At 36.7% G+C, this 27,408-nt stretch overlaps 1 protein-coding gene across 2 annotated transcripts in view; it reads left to right on the top strand.

Annotated features, from left to right (window-relative positions):
• Positions 1-27,408, top strand: part of PHTF2 (putative homeodomain transcription factor 2) — a 154,413-nt gene that overhangs the window by 22,023 nt on the left and 104,982 nt on the right. For both annotated transcript variants that reach the window (XM_036246919.1, XM_036246918.1), the window contains exon 2: positions 16,952-17,031. In XM_036246919.1, coding sequence (XP_036102812.1) covers positions 16,987-17,031 — 45 coding nt within the window. In that variant the 5' untranslated portion in view covers positions 16,952-16,986. The remainder of the gene's footprint in view (positions 1-16,951; positions 17,032-27,408) is intronic.

Here is a 27,408-nt window from a genome sequence, read left to right on the forward strand (position 1 = left end):
TCTTCATATGTCTCTTGGCCATTTGTATGTCCTGTTTGAAGAGGTGTCTATTCAGCTCCTCTGCCCATTTTTTAATTGGGTTCTTTGTCTTCCTTTTGTTGAGTTGTATGAGTACTCTATATATTTTGGAAATAAACCCCTTATCTGATGGATCATTGGCAATGATGTTCTCCCATACAGTGGGTTGCCTTTCCATTTTGATAATTGTTTCTCTTGCTGTGCAGAAGCTTTTGAGTTTGATGTAGTCCCATGTGTTCATTTTTTCCTTTGTTTCTGTTGCCTTAGGTGATGTATCAGTGAAAATTCTGCTGCGTATGATGTCCGAAATTTTGATGCCTACATTTTCTTCTAGAATTTTTATGGATTCACGGGTCACATTTAAGTCTTTTATCCATTTTGAGTTTATTTTTGTATATGGTGTAAGTTGATGGTCTAGTTTCATTTTTTTGCATGTAGCTGTCCAATTTTCCCAACACCACTTATTAAAGAGGCTGTCTTTATTCCACTGTATGCTCTTGCCACCTTTGTCAAGTATTAATTGAGCATATTGCCTTGGGTACATTTCTGGGTTCTCAGTTCTGTTCCACTGGTCTGTAGGCCTGTTTTTGTACCAGTACAAGGCTGTTTTGATTACAGTCGCTTTGTAGTATAACCTGATATCTGGTATTGTGATCCCACCTACTTTGTCCTTCTTTTTCAAAATTGCTGTGGCTATTCGGGGTCTTTTTTGGTTCCATATGAACTTTTGAAGTATTTGTTCTAGTTCTGTGAAATATGTCGTTGGTATTTTGATGGGGATTGCATTGAATCTATAAATTGCTTTGGGTAGTATGGACATTTTAATGATGTTAATTCTTTCAATCCATGAACAACGTATATGCTTTCACTTTTTTTTTTTATCCTCACCCGAGGACATTTTTCCATATTTTATTCAGACAGAGTGGGAGGAAGAGAGACAGAGAGAAACATTGACATGAAAGGGACACATCGACTGGCTGCCACCCACACGACCCAATCAGGGCCAGGGACAAACTGCAACTGAAGTACATGCTCTTAGTGGGAACCGAACCCGGGTCTCTCTGGACCACAGGCCGATGCTCTAACCGCTGAGCCAAACCGGCCAGGGCTGCTTCTACTTTTTTTATATCTTCCTCTGTTTCTTTTTTCAGTGTCCTGTAGTTTTCTGCAAATAGGTCCTTTACTTCTTTGGTTTCATTTATTTCTAGGTATCTTAATTTTTTGCCACAATGGTAAATGGGATTGTTTTTTTTTTTTTTTTTTAGTTTTTCTTTCTGTGAGTTCAATATTGGTATATAAGAATGCCATCAAGCCCTGGCCATTTTGGCTCAGCAGTTAGAGCGTCGGCCCACGGACCAGAGAGTCCCAGGTCTGGTTCCCACTGAGGGCACGTACCTCGGTTGCAGTTTGTCCCCGGCCCCATTTGGGGTCATGTGGGTGGCGACCAGTTGATGTGTCTTTTAAAGACACATTGATGTTTCCCTCTCTTTCTTCCTCCCTCTCTCCCTCCTGCTCTATCTGAAGATAAATGCAAAAATGTCCTTGAGTGAGAATAAGAATAAAAAGAATGCTGTCGATTTCTTGATGTTAATTTTGTATCCTGCTACTTTGCCAAATTTGTTTTTAAAATTTAGTAGAGTTTTGATGGAGTCTTTAGGGTTTTCTATGTATAATATCATGTCATCTGCGAATAATGACACTTTCACTTCCTCCTTTCCAGTTTGGATCCCGTTTATTTATTTTTTCATGTCTAATTGCTGTGGCTAAGACTTCCAGTACTATGTTAAATGAGAGTGGTGAAAATGGGCATCCCTGTCTTGTTCCTGTTTTTAGGAGAAATGCTTTTAGCTTTTGCCTGTTGAGTATGATGTTTGCTGTAGGTCTTTCATATACGGCCTTTATTATGTCAACATATGATCCCTCTATCCCCACATTGCTGAGCATTTTTATCAGAAATGGATGCTGGATTTTATTGAATGCTTTTCCAGAGTTTATTGATATGATCATATAGTTTTTATTTTATTTTTTTTTATTTTATCCTCACCCGAGGACATCCCTCCATTTTTTTTTTGTTCAGGTAGAGTAGGAGGGGGAGAGAGGAACAGAGAGAGAGAAACATCGACGTGAAGGGACACATCGAGCGCTGCCACCCGCACGACTGACCAGAGCCGGGGACAAACTGCAACCGAGGCACATGCCCTCAGTGGGAACCGAACCCGGGTCTCTCGGGACCGCAGGCCGACGCTCTAACCGCTGAGCCAAACCGGCCAGGGCGATCATATGGTTTTTATCTTTTGTTATATGGTGTATCACATTTATTGATTTGCGAATATTGTACTAGCCTCACATCCCTGGGATGAACCCTATTTGGTCATGGTGCATAATTTTAATGTATTGCTGGATCCAATTTGCTAATATTTTGTTAAGGGTTTTGGCATTTATGTTTATCAAGGATATTGGCCTGTAGTTTTCTTTCTTTGTAGTGTCTTTTCTGGTTTTGGAATTAGAATTATGCTGGCCTAATTAAGCGATTTTGGAAGTCTTCCTTCTTGAATTTTTTGGAATAGTTTGAGGAGGATGGGTGTTAGTTCTTCTTTGAATGTTTGGTAAAACTCCTCTGTGAAGTCATTTGGGCCTGGGTTTTTGTTTGCTGGGAGATTCTTAATTACATCATCAATTTCCTTAGTTATTATTGGTCTGTTCAAGTTTTCTATCTCTTCCTGGTTTAGTTTTGGGAGACTATGTGTTTCTAGAAATATGTCTATTTCACCTAGATTGTCCAATTTGTTGGCATATAATTTTTCATATGATCCCTCTATTCCCACAGTACAATCTGGCAAGGGATTTCAACACCCCACAGATATCACTGGATAGATTTTCTAGACAAAAAATTTACAAGGAAACAGAGACACTAAATGAAGCACTAGATCAAAATAATTTAATAGATATCTATAGAGAATTACATCCCACAAGAGCAGAATTCACATTCGTCTCAAGTGCACATGGGACATTCTTAGACAAACCACATGTTGGGGCACAAACTAAGTCTCTACAAGTTCATACATATGATCAAATAACATGTGTGGCTATACTGCTTTACATTTTTATTTAAATGCCAGATTTATTACTACAGATTAATGCTGGAAGAGATATCAAGCTTCAAAATTTTTTAGTCTAAATGAACACTTGTAGGAAGCTTCCTCTTAGAGGAAGTAGGATTTGATGTGATTTAGAAGAATGAATGAGTGGAGGAAAGGAATGATAATAACAGCACAAGCAAACTGTCAGTGGTTATAAATTGTTTTCTAAGCATAGTGTGAATAATGGTGGAACAGAGAAATTTGCTTCAGAATAACGAGAAAAGTATTTTCTAACATGTAGTATAGTATTTGATAGAGTGATTTTTTTCTGATGTTGGGAATTGTTACAAACCTAATGATTTCTTTGATTATATTAGTATGAAGAATACTCCTGGTTATTACTCTATTTGTAGTGAGCTTCTATAAGACAGACTTAACATACTATCTTTTTATAGTCATCTTTTTCCCTCACCCTGGTCTTTGAAATCATAAATGCATTTTATGTGGACATTGACATACTACAAAATAATTTCAGATGTTTTGACAAGGTATGATAAATAAAGCAGTGTCAAAGAGAGAAGTACCCCCAACTTTATTTTACGAGGCCAGCATTATCCTAATTTCAAAACCAGATAAAGACACTACAAAAAGAAAATTACTGGCCAATATTCCTGATGAACTTAGATGCTAAAATCCTCAACAAAATATTAGCAAATTGTATCCAGCAATACATTACAATGATCATACACCATGATTAAGTGGGAGTTATTCTGGGGATGTAAGTTTAGTACACTATCTGTAACAGTGAACATGATACACCACATAAACAAAATGAAGGATTAAAAAGCAGATGATCCGCCCTGGCCGGTTTGGCTCAGCGGTTAGAGCGTCGGCCTGCGGCCCGGAGAGACCCGGGTTCGGTTCCCGCTAAGGGCACGTACTTCGGTTGCAGTTTGTCCCCGGCCCTGGTTGGTCGTGCGGGTGGCAGCCACGCGATGTGTCCCTTCACATCGATGTTTCTCTCTCTCTCCCCCTTCCTCTCTCTCCCTCCCACTCTATCTGTACAAAAAATGGAAAAATATCCTCGGGTGAGGATAAAAAAAAGCAAAAAAAAAAAAAAAGCACATGATCATATCAATAGATGCAGAAAAAGCCCTGGCTGGTTTTGCTCAGCGGTTGGAGCGTCATCCTGAGGACCAGAGAGTCCCGGGTTCAGGGTCCCCGAGGGGCATGTACCAAAAAAAAAAAAAAAGATGCGGAAAGAGCATTTGATAAAATCTAGCACGAATTTATAATAAAAACTCCTGGCAAAGTGGGAATAGAGGGAACATACCTCCACATAATAAAGGCCATATGTGACAAACCACTGCCAACATCGTATTCAATGGGCAAAAACTAAAAGCATTTCCCTTAAGATTGGGAACAAGATAGGGATGTCTGCTTTTACCAGTCTTATTCAATATAGTACTGGAAGTCTTAGCCACAGCAGAAAGACAAGAAGACAAGAAGAAATAAAAGGTATCCAAATTGGATAGAAAGAAGTAAAACTGTCACTGTTTGCAGACAACATGATACTGTATATAAAGAACCCTAACGATTCCAGCAAAAAACTATTAGAACTAATAAATGAATTCAGTAGAGTAGCAGGATATAAAATAAATATCCAGAAATCAGTTGCAGTTTTATACACCAATAATGAACTATCAGAAAGGGAAACTAAGAAAACAATCTCATTCACAATTGCTTAAAAAGACAACTAGGAATAAATTTAATTAAAGATGTAAAGACCTATACATGGAAAATTATAAGAGACTGAAGAAAGAAATTGAAAAAGATACAAATGAGTGGAAGCAGATACCATGTTCATGGATAGGAAGAATTACCATAATTAAAATGGGCATACTACCCAAAGCAATCTATTGATTAACACGATTGCTATAATAAGATACCAATGGCATATTTCAAAAAACTAGAACAAATGTTCCAAAAATTTATATGGAACCACAAAAGATCCCACATAGCCACAACAATCTTGAGAAAGACGAATAAAATTGGAGGAATCACACTACCTGATATCAAAATATACTACAAGGCAGTAGTAATCCAGCTTGGTACTGGAATAAAAACAGACATGTAGATCAATGGAACAGAATAGAGAGTCCAGAAATATACCCATACCATTATGGTCCATTAATATTTGACAAGAGAGCCCGGCTGGTGTGACTCAGTGGTTGAGCATCTACCCATGCACCAAAAGGTTGCCGGTTTAATTCCTGGTCGGGGCCCAAGCCCAGGTTGTGTGCTCAGTTTCCAGTGGGGGGCATGCAGGAGGCAGCCAGTCGATATTCTTTCATTGATGTTTCTATCTCTTCCTCTCCCTTTCTCTCTCTCTAAGACCAATAAAGAAAAAACAAAACAAAAAGACAACTTGACTGTTTCTGTATTCAAAATTTTTTTTTGACAAAGGAGGCAAAAACATACAATGGGGTAATGGGGTCTTATTCAATAAATGGTGTTGGGGAAATTGGATAGATGTGTGCAAAAAAATGAAACTAGACCACCTTCTTACACCATACACAAGAATAAACTCAAAATGGATTAAATACTTAAATGTTAGTCCTGGCTGGTTTTCTCAGTGGTTAGAGCGTCAGCCCGTAAACCAAAGAGTCTCCAGTTCTTCCTGTCAAGGGCATACACCTTGGTTGCGATTTGGCCCTGGCCCTGGTCAGGGTTGTGCAGGAGGCAACCAGTTGATATGTCTCTCTCACATCAATGTTGCTTCCTCTTTCTCTTTCTCTTTCTCTTTCTCTCTCTCTCTCTCTCTCTCTCTCTCTCTCTCTCTCTCTCTCTCTCTCCCCCTTCCACTCTATCTGAAGATAAATGGAAAAATATCCTCAGGTGAGAATTAGGAAAAAATAAGACATAAATGTTAGACTTGAAACCATAGAAATCTTAGAAGAAAACCTCGGCAGTAAAATCCTGGACATTTCTCGTAGCAATATTTTTTCTGATATATCTCCTTGGGCAAGGGAAACAAAAGAAAAAATAAATGAGACTATATCAAACTAAAAAGGTTTTGAAGAGCAAAGGAAACCATCAATAAAATGAAAAGACAACCCACTGAATGGGAGAACATTTGCCAATGATACATCTGATAAGGGATTAATATCTAAAATTTATAATTTATAAAACTCAACACCAAAAATCAAACAATCCAATTAAAAAATGGGCAGAGGACCTGAATATCGACTTCTCCAAAGAGGACATACAGAAGGCCAATAGACATATGAAAAGATGCTCAATGTCAGTAATCATCAGAGAAATGCAAATTAAAACCAGTATGAGATATCACCTCACACCTGTCAGAATGGCTATCATCAGCAAATCAAAAAACGACAAGTGCTGGTGAGGATGTGGAGAAAAGTGTATTCTAGTGCACTGTTGGTGTGAATGCACATTGGTGCAGCCACTGTGAAAAGTGGTATGGAGTTAGCTCAAAAAATTAAAACTGGAACTGCCTTATGACCCAGTGATTCCACTTCTGGAAACACTAATTCAAAAGCATATATGCACTCCTATGTTCATTGCAGCATTACTTACAATAGCCAAGATTTGGAAGCAGCCCAAGTGTCCATTAGTAAATGAGTGGATAAAAATGCTGAGGTACATACACAAAATGGAATACTACTCAGCCATGAAAAAGAAAGGAAATCTTACCCTTTGTGACAGCATTGATGGACCTGGAGAACATAATGCTAAGTGAAATAAGCCAAGTCAGAGAAAGACAAGTACAATGTGAAACAGACTCATAGATAGAGAACAGATTGACAGCTGTTAGAGGGGAGAGGGGTGGTGGGGTGGGTGAAAAATGTGAGGGGATTAAGAGAAAAAACAAACTCAGACACAGACAACAGTATGGGGATTATCAGAGCGAAAGGGTGTGAGGAGGTAGAAGAGGGTACAGGGGGATAAATGGTGATGGAAGGAGATTTGGCTTGGGATGGTGAACACAGTATAATGTACAGATGATGTATTATAGAATTGCACACCTGAAACGTACATAATTTTATTAACCAGTGTCACCCAAATAAATTAAATAGAATAACAAATATTCATAATCACTCTCACACAAAATAAGAGAGAGAGAAAGAGAGAGAGAGAAAGCAAGCCCTGGCTTGTTTGGTTCAGTAGTTTGAGTGTTGGCCCGCAGGCCAAGAGTCTTGGGTTTGATTTGGTCAAGGGCATGTACCTTGATTGTGGTTTTGTCCCTGGCCCTGGTTGGGGTCATGTGGGAGGCAATCAATCAATGTGTCTCTCTCACATCAATGTCTTTCTCTCTCTGTCTCTCTCTCTCTTTTCTTCTCCCACTCTCTCTCTCTTCCTCCTTCCCTTCTACTCTCTCTGAAGATAAATGGAAAAATATCCTCAGGTGAGGATTTAAAAAGAGAGAGAGAATTACCTCAGAGTAACTGTCTATAGTAAGATTGACATATTATATCTTCAGTTAACTCTGTGGTTTTATAATTGGGTTATTTATTTATTTATTTATTTTTTAATCCTCACCCGAGGACATTTTTCCATTTTTTGTTCAGACAGAGTGGGAGGGAGAGAGAGGGAGAAAGAGAAACATCGATGTGAAAGGGACACATCGAGTGGCTGCCACCCACACGACCAACCAGGGCTGGGGACAAACTGCAACCTAAGTACGTGCCCTTAGCGGGAACTGAACCCGGGTCTCTCTGGACCGCAGGCCAACGATCTAACCGCTGAGCCAAACTGGCCAGGGCTAATTGGGTTATTTTTTTATCTTAATAACCATCCATCTATCAGATTAGTTGGTCAAAAAGATTAAAATTCTCTATTCAAGATACTTAGTAAACTTTCTGTGCTACTTTTTTTTCCCTGCAAATTAACTTTAATGTCATAATTTAACATTAAAAGTTATATAATATGAACTAATCTACTAGAGACTCTACACCTGTCTTCCTGAACTGTCAGGATCAAAGATGTTAGAAAGGCTTTAGAAATAATCTTTATTCATGAAATTATTTGTTGATTTGCTACTTGTTATATTTTATAGCAATTGAAATTTGCATGTCTTTGAGGTGTACTTTGTCAGATGTGTGATTCAGAAGTCTATCTCAGCATACTGTAAAACCTGTTTTAAAAATAGGTATGAGCCACTTGGTGTCACAAAAGTGTTATTGACACAGTGGAAAAACTATTAAATGAGTTTGCAGAGCAAACTTTAACATTACTAAGGAAAGGTCTGTGTTTTTTTTTTTTTTTAAATTGACTGAATTTTTATTTTTATTTTTATAAATCCAAATAGAAATATTTAGAACATTTTATATACCTAATGAACTGTTATAGTTGGCTTTTGAAAATTATTTCTAAGTGTAGTTTTGTGTAAAGCTAATTATATAAAAAATTATCTTTTAGATTATTTTACTTGAAGCAAGCAATGTTTTCCTCACTTTCATTTAAGCTTTAAAAAAAGTATTAGTGTGTATATGTGACTATTTAACTATTTCCCAAATCTGTTAAATATACATTTAATAGATTGAGTTAATAAAATATTCTTTCACATTTTGCATATGAGATGCATATTATTTACACTTCTGAGGTATTAAGAGAGAGGATCTTTATTTTGGTAGATAATCTGGAATAACCCTAAAAATTGGGTAAAGTGAAAGGATAGTAAAGTGATTAAGTTGATATTCCCATATTGTTTGTATCTTTTTTTTTTTTTTGTAGTTTGTAATTGGTGAGGCAGAGGCCAGGAGTGGTAAGGGATGGAGAATTATAAACAGTTTAGAAAACATACATGATTTTGTTGACAAATAAATACAGGGGTGGGCAAAAGTAGGTTTACTTTGGAGTACATAAAATACAGTTTATTCTTGTGTTATTATTTATTAATTTGACTTTTTCCATAGGAACAATGTAAACCTACTTTTGCCCACCCGTATAATGGAGTTATAATATTGTACTTAATAGTCTCCTACCAGAATCAGTGGAGAAAACCTTTAGGATGAAATATAGCTAAAGCTAAAGGAATCACCCCTAGAAGCCTCTAGGACAGAAAAACCAAAATGGGAGATTAAATTAAATAAGAGAAAGCGTCTCAAAAAAACCCTGGTGAGAGAATTGTAGGTAGTTATACCTGCTAGAAACTTCAGTGGCGGTGACCTTTGAAATCTAAATAATCCATGTGTATGTAGTTGAGCATACATTGTGATTTTATGATAATAAGATAGCTATTTTTATTTTAAAGGTCCATAAAAAGTGATTGCAGGTATTTCTTCTCTAAACTGTTTTAAACATGTTTTAAAAAGGAAATACAAATATTTGCCAGTTCCTGGATTGCATCATTTAAAAAATAAAACATTGAGATTCCAAAATGGCGGTGGAGTGAATGGAAGCTACACAGACCGTCTCCCAGAACCAAACTGGAATGACAACTATAACACAGGCAAATCGACAGGGAAAAGCAGCTTGCGAGGACCATATAACGAGGGACACTGACTCGATCCTGGTAGGATGGTGAAGGCATGAGAGGGGTGCTGGGAGCCCACAGACAGCAGCAGCCTTAGCTGTGAGAAGCGCTCTCCAAGCGGCTCTACAGCGCAGACCCAGGACAGAGGATGATAAAAGCCACAGCCACTCACCTTGGGCTCCAGCAAAGGGAAGGCGGACTAGACTGGAACTGTGTGGGGACACTCGGGATTTGGATGGTGCTCAGAGCTTTTGCTGATTTGCAGCCACGCAGGGTGGTGGCCATATTGCTCCTTCCCAGGGCTCTGGGGAGAGGCAGCAGCCGCTCCCTCGGAGATCCAACCCCACCCTGTGGGCCACTGAAATGCTAATTCAGGCTCACTAACAACCACCATCTGCCCCCCACCTTGGGAAATCCCCTTATGCTGAGCACCTGAGGGAGTTTTTCAATCAACTGACAACCCAAAACTCTTCAAGTAACCTCGACTGCTAGCCTCCAGGCAAAAAGCTATAGGATAACAGTACCTTTCCTGGGCTAGCAGCTTTAACCAGGAAAGTAAGACTTGACAGTGGTGTTTAACGTGGGTCCGCCCTCGCTCATCTAAACCCAGAAGAGGGAGCCACAAACAGCAGAACACCAACACCCACAGGAAAAACTTGACAGGCTCCAAAGCCCACTGTGATAGCCAAAATGGTGAAACACAGAAACAAAAGCCAAATGAAAGAACAAGAGACCTTCACCAAAGGTAAGATCAATGTGGAGCAGTTAGGCAAGTTAACAGAGCTAGAATTCAGAGCCATGATCTTGAGGAAGCTCAACAGCATGAGTAAGGACATAGAGATGCTGAAAATAAACCAATTGGAAATTAAAAACCACCAAGAAGAGATCAGAAATGACATAGCAGAAATAAAGAACACATTGGAAGGTCTAAAAAACAGAGAAGAGGAAGCTGAGAACCGGATCAGTGAATTAGAAGACAGGGTAGAAAAAAAATCAACCAATCAGAATACCAAAAGGAAAAAATGATTAAAAAATAGGAAGACAGCTTAAAAGAACTGTGAAACGTAATAATATTTGCATCATAGGAGTCCCCAAAGAAGAAGAAAATGGACAAAGGTTAGAGAATATATTCAAAGAAATAGTGACAGAAAACTTCCCTAATTTGGTGAAGGAAGAAGGCATTCAAGTTCAAGAAGCACAGACAGCCCCAAGTAAGAAGAACCCAAACAGGCCCACACCAAGACACATACCAATTAAAATGCCAAAAATTAAAGACAAAGAGAGAATCATCAAAGCAGCAAGAAGTAAGCAACAGGTTACCTACAAAGGAAACCCCATAAGGCTCTCAGCTGACTTCTCACAAGAAACACTACAGGCCAGAAGGGAATGGCATGAAGAAATCAAGGTCATGAAAAACAAGGATCTGAATCCAAGACTACTCTACCCAGCAAGGCTATCATTCAAAATAGAAGGTCAAATAAAGAGCTACCCAGACAAAAAAAAAAGGCTAAGGGAATGCATAAGCACCAAACCAGCACTGCAAGAAATGTTAAAAGGACTGCTGTAATTAGTAGAAGAAATAGGAAGAAACATAAAAGCAAAATAAACAAAAATGGCAATAAATAAGTACATATCAATAATCACCTTAGATGTAAATGGATTGAATGCTCCTATAAAAAGACACAGAGTAGCTGATTGGATAAGAAAGCATGACTCATCTATATCTTGTTTACAAGAGGCCCACCTCACAACAAAAGACTCACAAAGGTTGAAAGTAAAGGGATGGAAAAAAATTTTCCAAGCAAACGGAAAGAAAAAAAAGTTGGGGTAGCAATACCCATATCTGATAAAATAGATTTCAAAATGAAGGCCATAACTAGAGAAAGAAGGGCACTACATAATATTGAAAGGATCTATCCAACAGGAAGATATAACCTTGATAAACATATATGCACCCAATATAGGAGCACCAAAATATATTAAAAATCTTCTGGAGGACTTCCAAGGAGAAATTGACAGCAATACAATCATAGCAGGGGACTTCAACATGCCGTTGACACCACTGGATAGATCCTCTAGACAAAAAAATTAGCAAGGAAACAGAGACTCTAAATGAAGCACAAGACCAAATGGATTTAATAGATGTCTACAGAGAATTACACCTCAAAACTACCGAATACACATTCTTCTCAAGTGCACATGGGACATTCTCAAAGACAGACCACATAATAGGACACAAAATAAGTCTCTACAAGATTAAGAAGATTGAAATCGTATCAAGCATCTTCTTAGATCACAATGGCATGAAATTAAAAATCAATTGCAACAAGAACTTGCAAAGACATTTGAACACATGGAGGCTAATACCATGCTATTGAACAATGAATGGGTTACTGAGGAAATCAAGGAGGAAATTAAAAACTTCCTGGAAACCAATGAAAATGAACACACAACAGCACAAAATCTATGGGATGCAGCAAAAGCAGTTCTGGGAGGGAAGTTCATAGCACTACAGGCCTACCTCAAGAAGCAAGAAAAATTTCTAATTGACTGTCTAACTTCACAACTTAAAGAATTAGAAAGCAAACAAAAAGAAAACCCCAGAGCAAGTAGAAGGGAGGAAATAGTAAAGATCAGAGCAGAAATAAGTGACATGGAGACCAAAAAAACAATTCAAAGGATCAGTGAAACAAAGAGCTGGTTTTTCGAAAAGATAAACAAGATTGATGGACCCTTAGCTAGACTCATCAAGAAACAGAGAGAACCCAAATGCACAAAATCAGAAATGAAAGAGAAGAAGTAACAACCGACACCACAGAAATACAAAAGATCATTAACAGCTACTATGCACAACTATATGGCAATAAATTCGACAATCTAAGCAAAATGGACAAATTTCTAGAAACACACAGTCTCCCAAAACTGGACCGGGAAGAGATAGAAAACTTGAACAGACCAATAACAACTAAGGAAATTGAAGAGGTAATCAAGACTCTCCCAGCAAACAAAAGCCCAGATTGGCTTCGATTGGCTTCACAGGGGAGTTTTACCGAACATTCAAAAAAGAACTAACACCCTTTCTCCTCAAACTATTTCAAAAAATTCAAGAAGAAGGAAGACTTGCACACTCTTTTTATGAGGCCAGCATAATTCTAATTCCAAAACCAGAAAAAGACACTACAAAGAAAGAAAACTACAGGCCAATATCCCTGATGAACACAGACGCCAAAATCGTGAACAAAATACCAGCAAATTGTATCCAGCAATACATCAAAAAAATTATTCACCATGACCAAGTGGGATTCATTCCAGTGATGCAAGGCTGGTATAATATTTGCAAATCAATAAATGTGATACACCACTTAAATAAAATGAAGAATAAAAACCACATGATCATATCAATAGATGCTGAAAAAGCATTCGACAAAATCCAGCATCCATTTCTAATCAAAACGCTCAGCAATGTGGGAATAGAGGGATCATATCTCGACATAATAAAGGCTGTATATGAAAGACCTACAGCCAACATCATACTCAATGGGCAGAAACAAAAAACACTTCCCTTAAGAACAGGAACAAGACAGGGATGTCCACTTTCGCCACTCGTATTTAACATAGTACTGGAAGTCTTAGCCACAGCAATCAGACATGAAGAAAAAATAAAAGGGATCCATATTGGAAAGGAGGAAGTGAAACTGTCATTATTTGTAGATGACATGATATTGTACATAGAAAACCCTAAAGACTCCATCAAAAATACACTAGACTTAATAAATGCATTTGGCAAAGTAGCAGGATACACAATAAACGTCAAGAAATTGACGGCATTCGTATACACCAATGATGAACTCACAGAAAGAGAAAGTGAAAAAAATAATCCCATCATTGCCAATGATCCATCAGATAAGGGGTTTATTTCCAAAATATATAGAGTACTCATACAACTCAACAAAAGGAAGACAAAGAACCCAATTAAAAAATGGGCAGAGGAGCTGAATAGACACCTCTTCAAACAGGACATACAAATGGCCAAGAGACATATGAAGAGATGCTCTACATCATTAATCATCAGAGAGATGCAAATTCAAACAACAATGAGGTATCACCTCACACCTGTCAGAATGGCCGCCATCAACAAATCATCAAACAACAAGTGTTGGCGAGGGTGTGGAGAAAAGGGGACTCTAGTGCACTGCTGGTGGGAATACAGACTGGTGCAGCCACTATGGAAAACAATATGGTGTTACCTCAAAAAATTAAAAATTGAACTTCCATTTGACCCAGTGATCCCGCTTCTAGGAATATACCCTAAGAAGCCTGGTACACCAATCAGGAAGAATATATGTACCCCCATGTTCATAGCAGCACTATTTACAATAGCTAAGATCTGGAAACAGCCTAAGTGTGCATCAGTAGACGAATGGATACAAAAGCAGTGGTACATGTACACAATGGAGTACCATGCAGCTGTAAGAAAGAAAGATCTCTTATCCTTTGAGACGACATGGAGGGACCTGGAAAGTATTATCCTCAGTGAAATAAGCCAAGCAGAAAAAGACAAATACCACATGATCTCACTTATATATGGAATATAATGAACATAACAGTCTGAGGAATACGGTAGACCCAGAAACATGGAAGTAGGGTACAGACTGACATCCCTCAGAAGAGGGGGTGGGAAGAGATAAACCACAGAACTTATATGCATGTATGCATAACCAATGGACATGGACAACAAAGCCGGGGACGGGGTGGGAGTGATGGGGAGGGGGGTGCCAATGGGGTAAAAAAGGAGAAACATCTGTAACAAAATAAAAATAAATAAATAATAATAAATAAATAAAACATTAATAATAATTATAATTGAACATTTGTATGTACTAGACTGTGGTAAACATATAATGTATATTACCTTTTCAGTCACAAAACCCCCATAAGGATATTAAACACGTTTTTAACTTCCACAGCTGAAATTGTTTTTATTTTATTTATTTATTAATTTATTTCTATCCTCACCTGAGGACTTTTTTTTTTGCATTTATCTTCAGATAGAGCAGGAGGGAGAGTGGGAAAGAGAGAGAGAGAAACATGCTGTGAGCGAGACACATTGAGTGGCTGCCACCCACACGGACCCACCGGGGCCAGGGACAAACTGCAATCGAGGTACGTGCCCTTAGTGGGAACCGAAGTCGGCACTTCCTGGTCTTCGGGCTGACGCTCTAACCGCTGAGCAAACTGGCCAGGGCTGAAATTCTTTTTTAAAAAGTATTTAAGGCCATTGGTAGCAAAAAAACACACACACCAATTTAGGCATGGAGTCAAACCACCACAAGTATGGTTAGGTAGGAAAGAAAATATGTCTTGCCATCATCCTAGAGTTTTGCAGGGGTTTTTATATACATCAAGTAGAGGGAAGAAAATTGTAAGCTGTTTGAAAGGATTTATATTAGCTACAGACAGAGGATGGGAGAAGTTGGGCTAATTCTAGGATAGGTGCGGCAGAGTCCACATAGAAATGTTTGCTCCTGTGGATTAACTGTGGACAGCAGATTGGAAAGTTCATGTGTAAAAAAACGGAGGCTTCTGAGGTTCTATGGTACCTGGCTCTTCTTGCTTTTGGACAATCATGGAAATAGCCACCTGGAAATTGATCCTAAATTCCAATAGGTATACAGGAATGTGAGCAGTCTTTTGTCAGAGCTGGTCTACAACTATTTACAGCCTAACTTTTCTGTCAATTTCTCTTACTGTTCAGCAGCTGTAAGTTTAATTTAGAATATCTCAGTAATTTTTTTTTCTTGTCAAGGGATGGATAGATGCAGTGATTCCTATTGTACAAGTGAAAGAAACTGATGTCCAAGAGACTAAGTAACTCCTTCAATATTACATATGAGATAGAGGAAGCCAATATCTGAATCCTGGTCTTTTGACTTTGCTCCTGTTATAACAAATGCCAGGGCGTTAGTCAGGAATTTCAGAATATGGTTTGCTTGGATTTGAGCAGTTAAAATGGAATCAGGCCCGACTGGTGTGCCTCAATTGGTTGGGCATTGTCCCATGCACCAGGAGGTTGCTGGTTCCAGGCCTGGTCAGGGTACATGCTCAGGCTTGATCTCCAGTAGGCGGCTTGCAGGAGACAGCCAGTTGATGTTTTTCTCTCATTGAAATTTCTATCTCTCTTCCTCTCTCTGAAATCAATAAAAACATAAATATTTTTTAAAAGATGGAATCAGTATCTTAGGAAAAGTAACAAAATAATCTGATCTATAGCACTGTCAAAAATACAGGCATTAAGTAAATTCTGCCTTAAATTTTAGAGGTTGATCATCTGAACATTTGAATTTGCTGATAATTATTATTACATTTGAATCCTGATATACACCCAAGAATGATAAATAAACCTCTGGTATTTTGTTGGCTCTGGGCAAATTGTGTAGTGGTAGAATCTCTCAAGTTGAAGATCTGCATGTGCTAGGATCAGCTCAGATGGGTGCTTTGCTTCCAGGATTTCCCTGAGATCCTGGTGGCCTTGAATGATCTTGGTTTGTAATGTGTTCTGGGGCAAATATTTCTGTTTGAAGCTGTTTAGGCTCATTCTTAACACCATACCAGAGGTGCTGTCTCCATCCAGCCTGGTCTTACAACTAGAAAAAGTATTACTGGAATCAGTCTGGAATTAATTCTCTCTAGTAATTGATTCTTTTCTGAAAACTGTTTTACACAAACACAAAAAAGATACTTATGAAATAGTCTGTGGTAAATTTCTAACTATTAGCAAACTGTGATATTGGGGAAGTTCATATTAATTATTGCTATGTAATTAATTCTAATATTTTCTTAGTATTTAATATAAATTATGTTTCTCCAGTTATTTGACTTTAGTTCAGTTTTGTTTACTGAGTTTTGGAAAAGTAAATATGATTATGAATTTTGACATCCCTATCAAGCTATCCTTTACCAATAGTAATTGACATTAGTTCCTAGATAGAATCTATAGCAAAACTTACCTGTTACTGACTGAATTCCTATCATATGTGAATTTATAAATGAAAATCTTTCAGTATAACCTAGGAAATTCTGAAATATATTTAAAAAGCTAATTAAAAACAGAAACCATTTTATAAGAAAATTCAAGTGTTATATTTACATGGAAAGATCCTTGTTTTATTATGGCAACTGATTTTGTTTACTTAAGAGAACCTGTTGCTAAAATAGTAATGAGGAAGGGTGTAATATAAGTGTAGTCATACACCCTTTGCTGTAGAAGTAACCAGAGTGCTAGATATGCATGTTGCTCCGTTTCCTTTTGGAAGGTGGAAGTAAAGTCATTTGTATGTTTTTCTCTCTTGAACAGCTTAAAATGACGAATGTGTGATATCAGTAGAATAAATGGCGTCCAAAGTCACTGATGCTATAGTCTGGTATCAAAAAAAAGTAAGTTGATAATCAAAGCTTTTAACCTTTGAAATGTTTTTATTCTAAAAATGCTTGTGTGTGTGGAGGGGGGAGGGTGCTGTGGTATGTGCGTGCTATGCATTTATGTCAAATATTACCTAATATAATGACAGATAGATTTCAGGATCTGTTGAATGGAAAGGGGAATTATATATTGGTTTTCCTTGTGCCAGTTTTACTTCTAAATAAATTAGAAGGATGATGCCTAAAATATTTTTTCTTCATTTTTTAATTTACATTTTCAAAATAGCTAGATTAATTATTTTTAGTTATAATGTCCAGGATTATGAATATAATTAGTATTTTATAAAAGCATTAAAATTTTTCTTGTATTTCTTTACAAAGAAAGCTAGGTTAGCAGAGCTGTTATAATTTTAGAACTATTTTATATCAAGAGGAACTTAATCTGTTTCTTATAAGTTACAATTCAGCAACTGAATCTTTTCAGTAAAATAGAGATTGTATTTTCCAAACTGAAATGTTAAAATGTTAAAATGTTAAAATGTTTATTTTGATGTTTTAGGATTATAGTTGTGACCACTTAACTAGCTGTGTCATTCTGTACTTTTCAAAATATGCTTTACCAATGTAATGTTTTTTTTATAAAATTGGAGAATAAATGCCTTTAAAAAAAAATAGTGTACTGTTTACTATTAAGTGTGATTTATACTCTTTAAAATTAATATTGTTATATGTAGTATCTTAGAATTTCAGTGTATGTAGTGAACTATGTTTATTTTCACATTTTAAAACATTTGATTCTTATTCTTCGGGTTCCTATTAACAAAATGTACATTTAAAGCTTTTCCTATGTGTGGGAAGATTAGACAGTTTTAACATTTAGTTGAATTAGAAATAAGTGGTAATTAGAACACTTTAAAAATTAGTCAAACCTAAGGACACTGTCTATTTTTGGATGTGTTCTTTCTTTTCTGGGTAGAACATACCACAGTGATACAATATCACATTTTTCATATAAGGTATTAAATTGGAAGTACTAAATGGAAGTATTGATCATACTGTTAATTCAATCTTTTGTGGTTCTAGTTTAGTGTCATCCTTACTTTTACACTTCCAATCAATTTAAAAGAAAACTGAATTAAAGAAATGTAAACCAGAAATGTTTTTATTTACCACATAGATCTTTGAAAGCTTTCCTCTTAATTTCTACTAATAAGAGTTGCTAATGTTTATTAAACATTTTATCTATTTGACTTTATGTTAAACATTTCAAACTTCACTGAAGATCATTTGTAGAATGTACTAGCATGACTGACTTTTCTTGGAATCCAGGGGTTTAAAATATTATACTCACATTCAGTTGGCACAGTGACACCCTTCTTATCTGAGCGTCATTTACCTAGCAGCTTTGGATATGTGCAACAAAAATATTCTCCAGAGCAAATATAGCAGATGTCATAATTTATATCTAGCAAATGTAATCACACATTTTATGTTAGAGAGTCACCAGAATCATTAACCAGATTTGATTCCTCTGTATTTTTTCTTTTGCTTTAAAATTAAATTTTCTTAAAGAAATACATGTGAATATTTCAAAAAAATTAATTAGTGTTTCAAGAATTATTGGGGAAAAAGCAGCCCCCCATATTCCCTCACTCTCTGTCCTTACCTGATCTCTGAGTTCTGCTCCCCAGAGACAATCATTTTAAATTTTTTATAGCTCAGTGGTTCTCAAACCAAAGTTCTACTTCTCATTTCTAGAAGGGAGTTACGGAGGATTGGTTGAAAATGTGGAATGTGAAGCTTTGGTTTTCACAGTTACTTTTGGGGGAATAACTGACATGTAAAGTAATACAGTAAACTAGAGTTGGCAAATTTTTTCTGTAAAGGGCCAGATAATAACTATTTTAGGCTTTGAGGATTATAAGATCTCTATGGCAACTACTTACTAATGTCATAGGACAAAAACAGCCATAGACAATATGTAAATTAATGAAATGAATGGGCATGGCTGTGTTCTAATAAAACAATTTATAATTACAGGCAGTGGGCTAGATTTGGCCCAAAGCCTCAGTTTGCTGACCTGTGCTCTAAGCCCCATCCAACAAAAAATTACCCTGCTCAAAATGCATTAGTGCCCTGTTGAATAACACTGTTTGGGCTTTTTTCGTGGTTTTTTTCTTTTTGTTTTTATTTATTTATATTTTTTTAATCCTCACCCGAAGACATTTTTGCATTTATCTTCAGATAGAGTGGGAGGGAGAGAAGGGGAAGAGAGAAAAACATCGATGTGAGAGAGACACATTGAGTGGCTGCCACCCACATAACCCCAACAGGGGCAGGGGACAAACTGCAACCAAGGTACGTTCCCTTAGCGGAAACCGAACTCGGGACTCTCTGGTCTGCAGGCTGACACTCTAACCGCTGAACCAAACCGGCCAGGGCTCTTTATGTTTTTAAGCATTTTTACCATGTCTTTATTTGATTATTTTATTGTAGATGTTATTTGTTGATTTCTGATTATATGATAAAGATTTAGCTTTTTTTGTGAGCTCTCCTCAATCCTCCTCCCCAATCCTCCCAATGACTGTAAATTTCAGTTAAATCAGTATTCACGGCTTATGTTTGCATATGCATTGTTTAGAGCTGTATCATATAATATACTATAAGATTTCCTGTCTGTGCAACTTTTTCCCCTTTTGCTTGGTTTTTCTAATTTTCCAAAATCTCTATTGGAACTGTAAAACTCCTTTTGTTGCAGTCACATTCAGGTATTGTATCAGCTCCTTTTTTTCTTTCTTGGAATTGGCCCTCTTAGAACTCTGTCCTCCTGCTCTATTCTGGATGAATTGTTCTGAAGTTATGCCTCTCATCTGCCGTCTTGGTATTCTTTTTATTATCAGCCTGAGACTTTCCTTCACAGCTCTTAGGTCATACAGATTTGTTTTTCTCATAAATATATGTTTACAAAGAAAGTCTTTTTAGAGCTGTTTATGTTTTAGTGAAAAGAAGTCTTAAGTACTAGAGCTGATACTTGCTGCTTATTTGACCATGGGCAAATAATTTCATTTCTTTGAGTCTCGCTTATCACATCTCTACATTAACTCAATAATGGTTCTCAGCCTCTTTTCAGTCATGCATCTCTTTGAAATTGTGATGAAATTTTTTAATTTCCAGGATTTTATTTCCAAAAAAATATATATAATGTACACTTACACAGAATATCACCTCTGATTTGAACCCCAGATGAAGAAATCCTGATTAGATTATTTTAAAAGTTTTAATATTTTGACATTCTTTTATTTTGTTAGTATCCTCTAGTAGTATCCAGCTTGTACTAAGAGGTATTACTATAGATAAAAATCAAGGAATGTTCACATTGATTTTCTTGAATATTTGTTTGTTTGCTTGTAACTCACTTTTGAGTCACCTTTCCCACTTGAAAATGGTGACATATTCATATTTTTGTTTTGAGTACGGAACACTAGCTAGCCCAAATACCATTACTGTTGTAAACCTGAGCTCTAATATCAGATGTAAAATTTCTAGGAGAAAATAAAAACAAAGACAAATTATTTTGTAGTATTAAAATACATGTAGAAGATATAATTGTCAGGTATTAATAAATTCTCTACATGGTTTATTTTGAGATTTTTAAAATTCTTCTATTTTATTTATTTATTTTTTAAATATATATATTTTTTATTTTAGAGAGGGGGTGGGGAGAGAGAGAACGAGAGAACATCAGCTGACTCCTGCATGCCCCCCACTGGGGATTGGGCCTACAACCTGGGCATGTGCCCTGACCGGGAATCAAACTGGTGACCTCTTGGTACATGGGTCGACAGTCACCCACTGAAACACACTGGCTGGGTAAATTCCTTTAATATCTAATTTTATACTTCATTTTGTACTTTTAGCCATCCATAGTCATGAATAATTTGAATGTTCTTGTTGAAACATATTCAGTCATTAATTCAGAAGAACAATTAATACCTTAGCAATGGTGTCAGGAGAAACCAGAATATTTTTATTAATATTGGGCTGTTGAAATGTTTTTTTTATAACACAGTGCTGTGCTGTCATCTTTTTAGTATTTTGTTCCTGAGGAAAAGGCATTACTTAATCTTTTGGAAGGCATCCTAAATAGGTGCCTAAAGTTATAGGTTCAAAAATAACTGACACATTATTCCTATAAAAAAAAGAATGACTCCTAGGATTCTGTTATAAATATGCAGGTCAAATTATGAGAGAATGAGGTTGTATTTTCAGAAGAAGAATATTTTAGAGAAGGTTAGCCCAGAAATAACCCCCAAATTTTAAAGGAAAGAAAAGCACTAGCAACACTATGTGGAAATAGTAAAACAGTGAACTTAGCTTATAGAACTGAGGAGGAACTATAAGATATAGATCTTGGTCATTGCCTTTATGGCATCAACAGCCAGCAAGAAAACTTGAATAAATATGTTTAATGGCGCCCTGGCCGGTTTGGCTCAGCGGTTAGAGCGTCGGCCTGCGGTCCGGAGAGACCCGGGTTCGGTTCCCGCTAGGGACATGTACCTCGGTTGCAGTTTGTCCCCGGCCCTGGTTGGTTGTGCGGGTGGCAGCCACTCGATGTGTCCCTTTCACATCGATGTTTCTCTCTCTCTCTCTCTCTCTTCCTCTCTCTCCCTCCCACTCTATCTGTACAAAAAATGGAAAAATGTATGAAAAAAAAAAAAAAAAGTTAAAAATTAAAAATTAAAAAAAAAAAAATATGTTTAATGGCTTCTAAATATGAGCTAACAGTGGGATTTATTTAGTAATATAAATGAGAAACTTGACTGATAACTGCTGTCAACTATTAATAGTTGGGAACTTTAAATTCTATCCCTTTTTAGTAAAGTTGAATTGTGCATGTGTTGTGTGTGTGTACACTAAGTACATAAGTAGAGCCCTGGCCGGTTTGGCTCAGCGGTTAGAGTGTCGGCCTGCGGTCCTGAGAGACCCGGGTTCGGTTCCCGCTAAGGGCACGTACCTCGGTTGCAGTTTGTCCCCGGCCCTGGTCAGTTGTGCGGGTGGCAACCACTCGATGTGTCCCTTTCACATCGATGTTTCTCTCTCTCTCTCTGTTCCTCTCTCTCCCTCCCACTCTACCTGAACAAAAAAAAAAAAAGGAAAAATGTCCTCAGGTGAGGACAAAAACAAAACAAAAAACATAAGTAGAGCGTTTCAGAGCAATAACTCACCCAGGGTCATACAGATGGTTAAGAAGTATTAAATCTTAGCTTTCAAACTCCAAAAACTGCTGTTATTTACTTAAGATTTTCCTTTCTTTTGAAAGTAAGACAAACTGTCTTTAGCAAAGCAGGGACATTTATTGGCTTTCAAACTAAACCATGTAAAGTGGTGAAGCTTATCTCAGAGTTGAATGAATCCCAACACCAGAGCACCATAAATGTGTCTGTCTGCCCCTTTGTCCTTCCCTGCTTTCCTAGAGTTGGTTCATTTCCTACCACAGAAAACTCCCCACGTTGTGGAAACATGCCCCGAGGCACCTCCAGACTCTTATTCTTATAGTTCTGTAAGGAGAAAGGATGTGTGGAGGAATGAAATAAAGTGGTTTCTCATGCAAAACTATTCTCGACCTTTTTCCCTTTTGGAAGAACTATTTGTGAAGGAATTCATTATCCTCTGCAGAGCCTTATGGCCAGGAAGTATGTACATAACGTCTCAAAGGGGGTGAATCCTGATTAGCCTAAGCCAATCATGGACTTCTATTTCCTATATTAGAAAGGGCACCTGTATTTCAGTTCTGGCTAATGAAACATGAAGGCATCTGAGAAAAGTCTTTTATCTCTTAAAAATAGACCCAACAATAATAATAGCAAACGTTATATAACATTTATCATGTGCATTTTCTAAGAGCTTTATGTATGTTAACTAATTTAACAAAGGTAAATGAATGAAATGAAATAAAGGATATGTTTCCTGTCTCTAGACATTAGTGGGTGAGGCTCTGCTGTTTGAAGCTATTATTTATTGTAAACTTGCTCTCATGAGGGAGTTGAGGACAACAGAGTTCAAATATGGAAAGAACCTCAGTTTTTCAGGACATTTGAGACATGAAATTAATTAACTGGAAATGTTTTACTTTGGAACTTCTTATTGTATGTGATAATAAATCCCCTGATTTTTTTTAGTTAGTTGGAGTTTTATTTTCTTGCAGCCGAAAACATTCTATGTGATGATACACAGAAATTCTTTCTGATGGGATATGGTTTCCCATACAGTCCTTTTTTGCTTCTGGATGGTCATAGTAGTATATAGAAAATTAATATCTACCAAAATAGAGGTACTTAGTCTCAGAAAAATGTTGTTTGTTTGTTTGTTTACTCCTCACCCAAGGATATTTTTAGAGAGAGTAGAAGGGAGGGAGAGAGGTGGGTGGGGGAGAGAGAGAAACATCTATGAGAGAGAGACACATCAATTGATTGTCTCCCACATGATCCTGACTGGGACTGGGGATCGAACCTGCAACTCAGGTACATGCCCTTGACCAGGAATCAAACCCTCAACCCTTTGATCCATGGGTGAACACGCTAACCGCTCAGCCAAACTGGCAGGGCAACAAATGGGTTTATTGCATTTTCTCTTTTAAGTTTTTTCTTGAATCATATTCTCATATAAAACATTAAATCTTTAATGTAATTTTGAACTGCTGTGCTTTATAGTGTTGTTATTGTTGAAAGAGCACTTGTATTTGATTTTGTGACATTTACCAGCTTGTATTACTGTATGTGTTACTTAATCTCTCTGAACCTCAGTTCTTAATAAAACCTCACAGGGTTATGCAGAAGCAAATCAACTTTAAATATGATTTTTAAAAATACATGTTTTTGTTGATTTCAGAGAGAGGACAGGAGAGGGAAGAGAGAAACTTTATTAATCAGTTTCCTCCTACTGGGGATTGAGCTCAAAACCCAGGCATGTGCCCTGACCAGGAATCAAACCCGCAACGCTCACGAGCTGGGCAACTTTAATTATAATGTTTAAAATTTTTTAAAAGTGGTTTATGGTCCTGGCTGGGTGGTTCAGTTGGTTCAAGCGTTGTCCCATACACCAAAAAGAAAGGTTGCAAGTTCAATTCCCAGTCAGGGCATATGCTTAGGTTGCAGTTTCGATTGCTGGTCAGGGCATGTATGTGAGGTAACCGATTAATGTTTCTTCCTCAAATTGATCTCTCTTCCCCCGCCTTCCTCTCACTCTAAAAATCAAAAAATAACAAATCTTCAGGTAAGTAAAAAAAAAAAAAAAAAAAAAAGGCACAGCCCTGGCTAGGTAGCTCAGTTGGTTAGAGCATTGTTCTGATACACCAAGGTTGCAGGTTTGATGCCCAGTCAGGGCACATGCAAGAATCAACCAATGAATGTGTAAATAAGTGTAAAAACAAATCAGTGTTTCTTTCTCTCTGTGTCCCTTCTGCTCTCTAAAATCAGTTTTTAAAAGTGGTTTCTGAATTGTCAGTAAATATGAAGAATTTCTCTTTAAAATAATCTTAATAATGTATATTATGAATTGGAATATAATAGATGAGAAATTAGCATGACTTTCAGTACTCAATAGTTTATTTAATGACCTTGTCTGTGCTGCACATACTGTTTCTTCCATCTGGCCAAAGAGGCGGGTATAAGGCTAAGGCAAGATCATGGCCACAGTGATCTATTTAGGTATATCTGATGACCTTAACTGTCCTCCTACAAACTTTTGTTTTTTTAATTAGAGATGATGGAAAAGACTCTTGCTTGTTTCATTGAAGAGCTAGAAGGATAAAAATCTATAGGGATATTACCACAACATGGAGAAAGTTGTGGACAGAAGAGAATGAGACAGTACCAGTTTCTCTCTTACGTTGATGTTTCTATCTCTCACTTCCTCTCTCTCTAAAAATCAATAAAAACATTTTAAAAAAACACTCTAGGAGTTTTTTATTTTTTCACAGTTCAGGAAGCCAGAAGTCCAAAATCAAAGTGTCAGCAGTATTGGTTCCTTCTGTAGAAAGGCTCTGAGGGAGAAACTGTCCCATGTGCCTCTCTGAGCTTCTGGCGAACACAGTCTTTGACAGTCCCTGCCTTGTAGATGTGTCATTCCAGTCTCTGCCTCCATCTTCAGCTTGCTTTCTTCAGTTTGTTTCTGCATTTTCCTTTCTTATCAGGATACTAGTCATTGGATTAGGTTCAGTTTAGGTCCACCCTAAATCTAGGGTGATCTTATCTGAAATCCTTAACTGACTACATCTGCAAAGACCCTATTTCCAAATGAGGTAACATTCCAAGGTTCTGGGAAGACATGAATTTTTGTGGGACACTATTCTACCCATTACAGGAATATAACTAAAGAATATGATTGGTTTTAGTGGATTCCATGTGGAAATGGGTAGCTTTATTTTCTTCTGTGTAGCTATATCCTAGACCACTAGCATCGAACTGAGTAAAGAGGACCAGGACCCCTAATATTTTCTTCATGTTCTTAAAAATTAAGATTGTTGATCACTTAGCTCCTCCTGAATGAAGTGTTAAGGAATAAGTTTGTGCAGGATAAAAGAACAATTTTCTGCTTCTAGTTCTTATTGAATACATATATATTTATATATTTAATTCAACTATTAGGAGGTTTAATGTCTTAATTATAATAAATAATAATGTTATTTCCCTTTTTAAAAGTGCATGTAAGTTAAACAGTGTATTTATTAATGGTTTAGTCTTGGAGGATCATCAGAGCTGCTTTTTAATTAATTATTGGCTCTTCTTAAAATATCAATTGTTTCTGTTAGAACCAAACAATTGTGTATACAAAAGTAAATATTTAATGTTATATAATATATTAATCTATTGTTTTAGACAGAATTGTAACAGTTGAGGTGAAGTTTTAAAAACTCAAACTCTTATTGAATCAATGTATGAGAATGTATTTTTTCTATTATTGGATAGGATATTGACCAACCATGATCTCTTTGATGCTGCAGGATTTTGCATTTGGGGCTAATTTTGTACAACACTGTAGACTGATTATGTGCTAGAGGACATATTTGGCTTTCCTGAATGACCATAGGTTAGCTGGTTTTATTTTTGTTTATTAAGCTGAATTTCTTCACTTTTCTGAATCTTAGTTTCTTTATAATATTGAGATGAGAATCCTTGTACAGTTGCTATGACGATCCCTGGCTGGTTTGACTCAGCGGTTAGAGAGTCCCGGGTTCGATTCCCACTAAGGGCAAGTACCTTGGTTGCGGTTTGTCCCTGGCCCCAGTTGGGGTTGTGCAGGTGGCAATCAATCGATGTGTCTCTCTCACATCGATATTTCTCACTCTCTCTTCCTCTCTCTCTTCCTCCCGCTCTATTCAAAGGTAAATGCAAAAAAAAAAAAAAAAAAAAATGTCCTCGGGTGAGGATAAAAAAAAAAAAAGATTGCTATGATGATTAAATGAGATAACATATATAAACACCAAGTATAGTGTTGGTGTACAGTATATGCTTAATAAATACTGCTAAATAACAAGTCCTTTGCCTTCTTTTCCCTTTTGCTAAATATAGAATTGTTATTAATACTATATTTAGAAAATGAAAGGTTTTGGTTAATAGTTCTTTTAAATTGAACAGTGCTGTATCTGTTAAAATAGAGAAAAACACCATTAGAAGAAGTGGTCAAGTTTCTCTGGTATTTTTGAGCATTTTGTACTTTAATTGCTCTGTTCTTTATTATTTGCTTTAATTTCTAGCATAAATAGTTTTTTCTTAGCATATGTCTTTCTTTATCTGGGATCATTTGAAGCACTTTTTTTTTATGGTAAGGAGAAGTGTTTTAGGAAGGCACAAAACAAATGATACATTGAAAAATGGATAGAATAAATAAATAGAAGGACAGATACAGTTTTTTTAAGTTTAATACCACCTAATTTGGAGAAGCCCTCTGAATCACTGAAAGAAGCTGTCAGCAAAATCAGTTCATTGAAGTACTGGAAGTTTCACTCAAGAGAAATTTCTTTGAGTTTTCCTCCTATATGGTGGCAAAGAGAAACCAGAGTTTGGGTGGTGAGCACACAATGTGATGTGTTATACAGATAATGTATTATAGAGTTGTACACCTGCAAGTTGAATAATATTATTAACCAGTGTTACCCCAGTAAATTTAATTTAAAAAAATAAATAATAAAACCAGCGTTGAATGGTTAAAAAATAAACAACTTCATTTCTTTTATTTTGGCCTGAGGCTATCACTGTTTGAAATTACCTGTGTTAGAATCTAACTTCTTATTAAGGAATCAGAAATGTAGAGAGGGATAGGCACCTTAGAAATTAACCTTTCTAATATCTTTATTTTACAGATGAGAAGACACTGAGAGATAAGGGAACTACA

This window comes from Molossus molossus, unplaced genomic scaffold (genome assembly GCF_014108415.1).
Source record: "Molossus molossus isolate mMolMol1 unplaced genomic scaffold, mMolMol1.p scaffold_m16_p_7, whole genome shotgun sequence".
Lineage (NCBI taxonomy): Eukaryota > Metazoa > Chordata > Mammalia > Chiroptera > Molossidae > Molossus > Molossus molossus.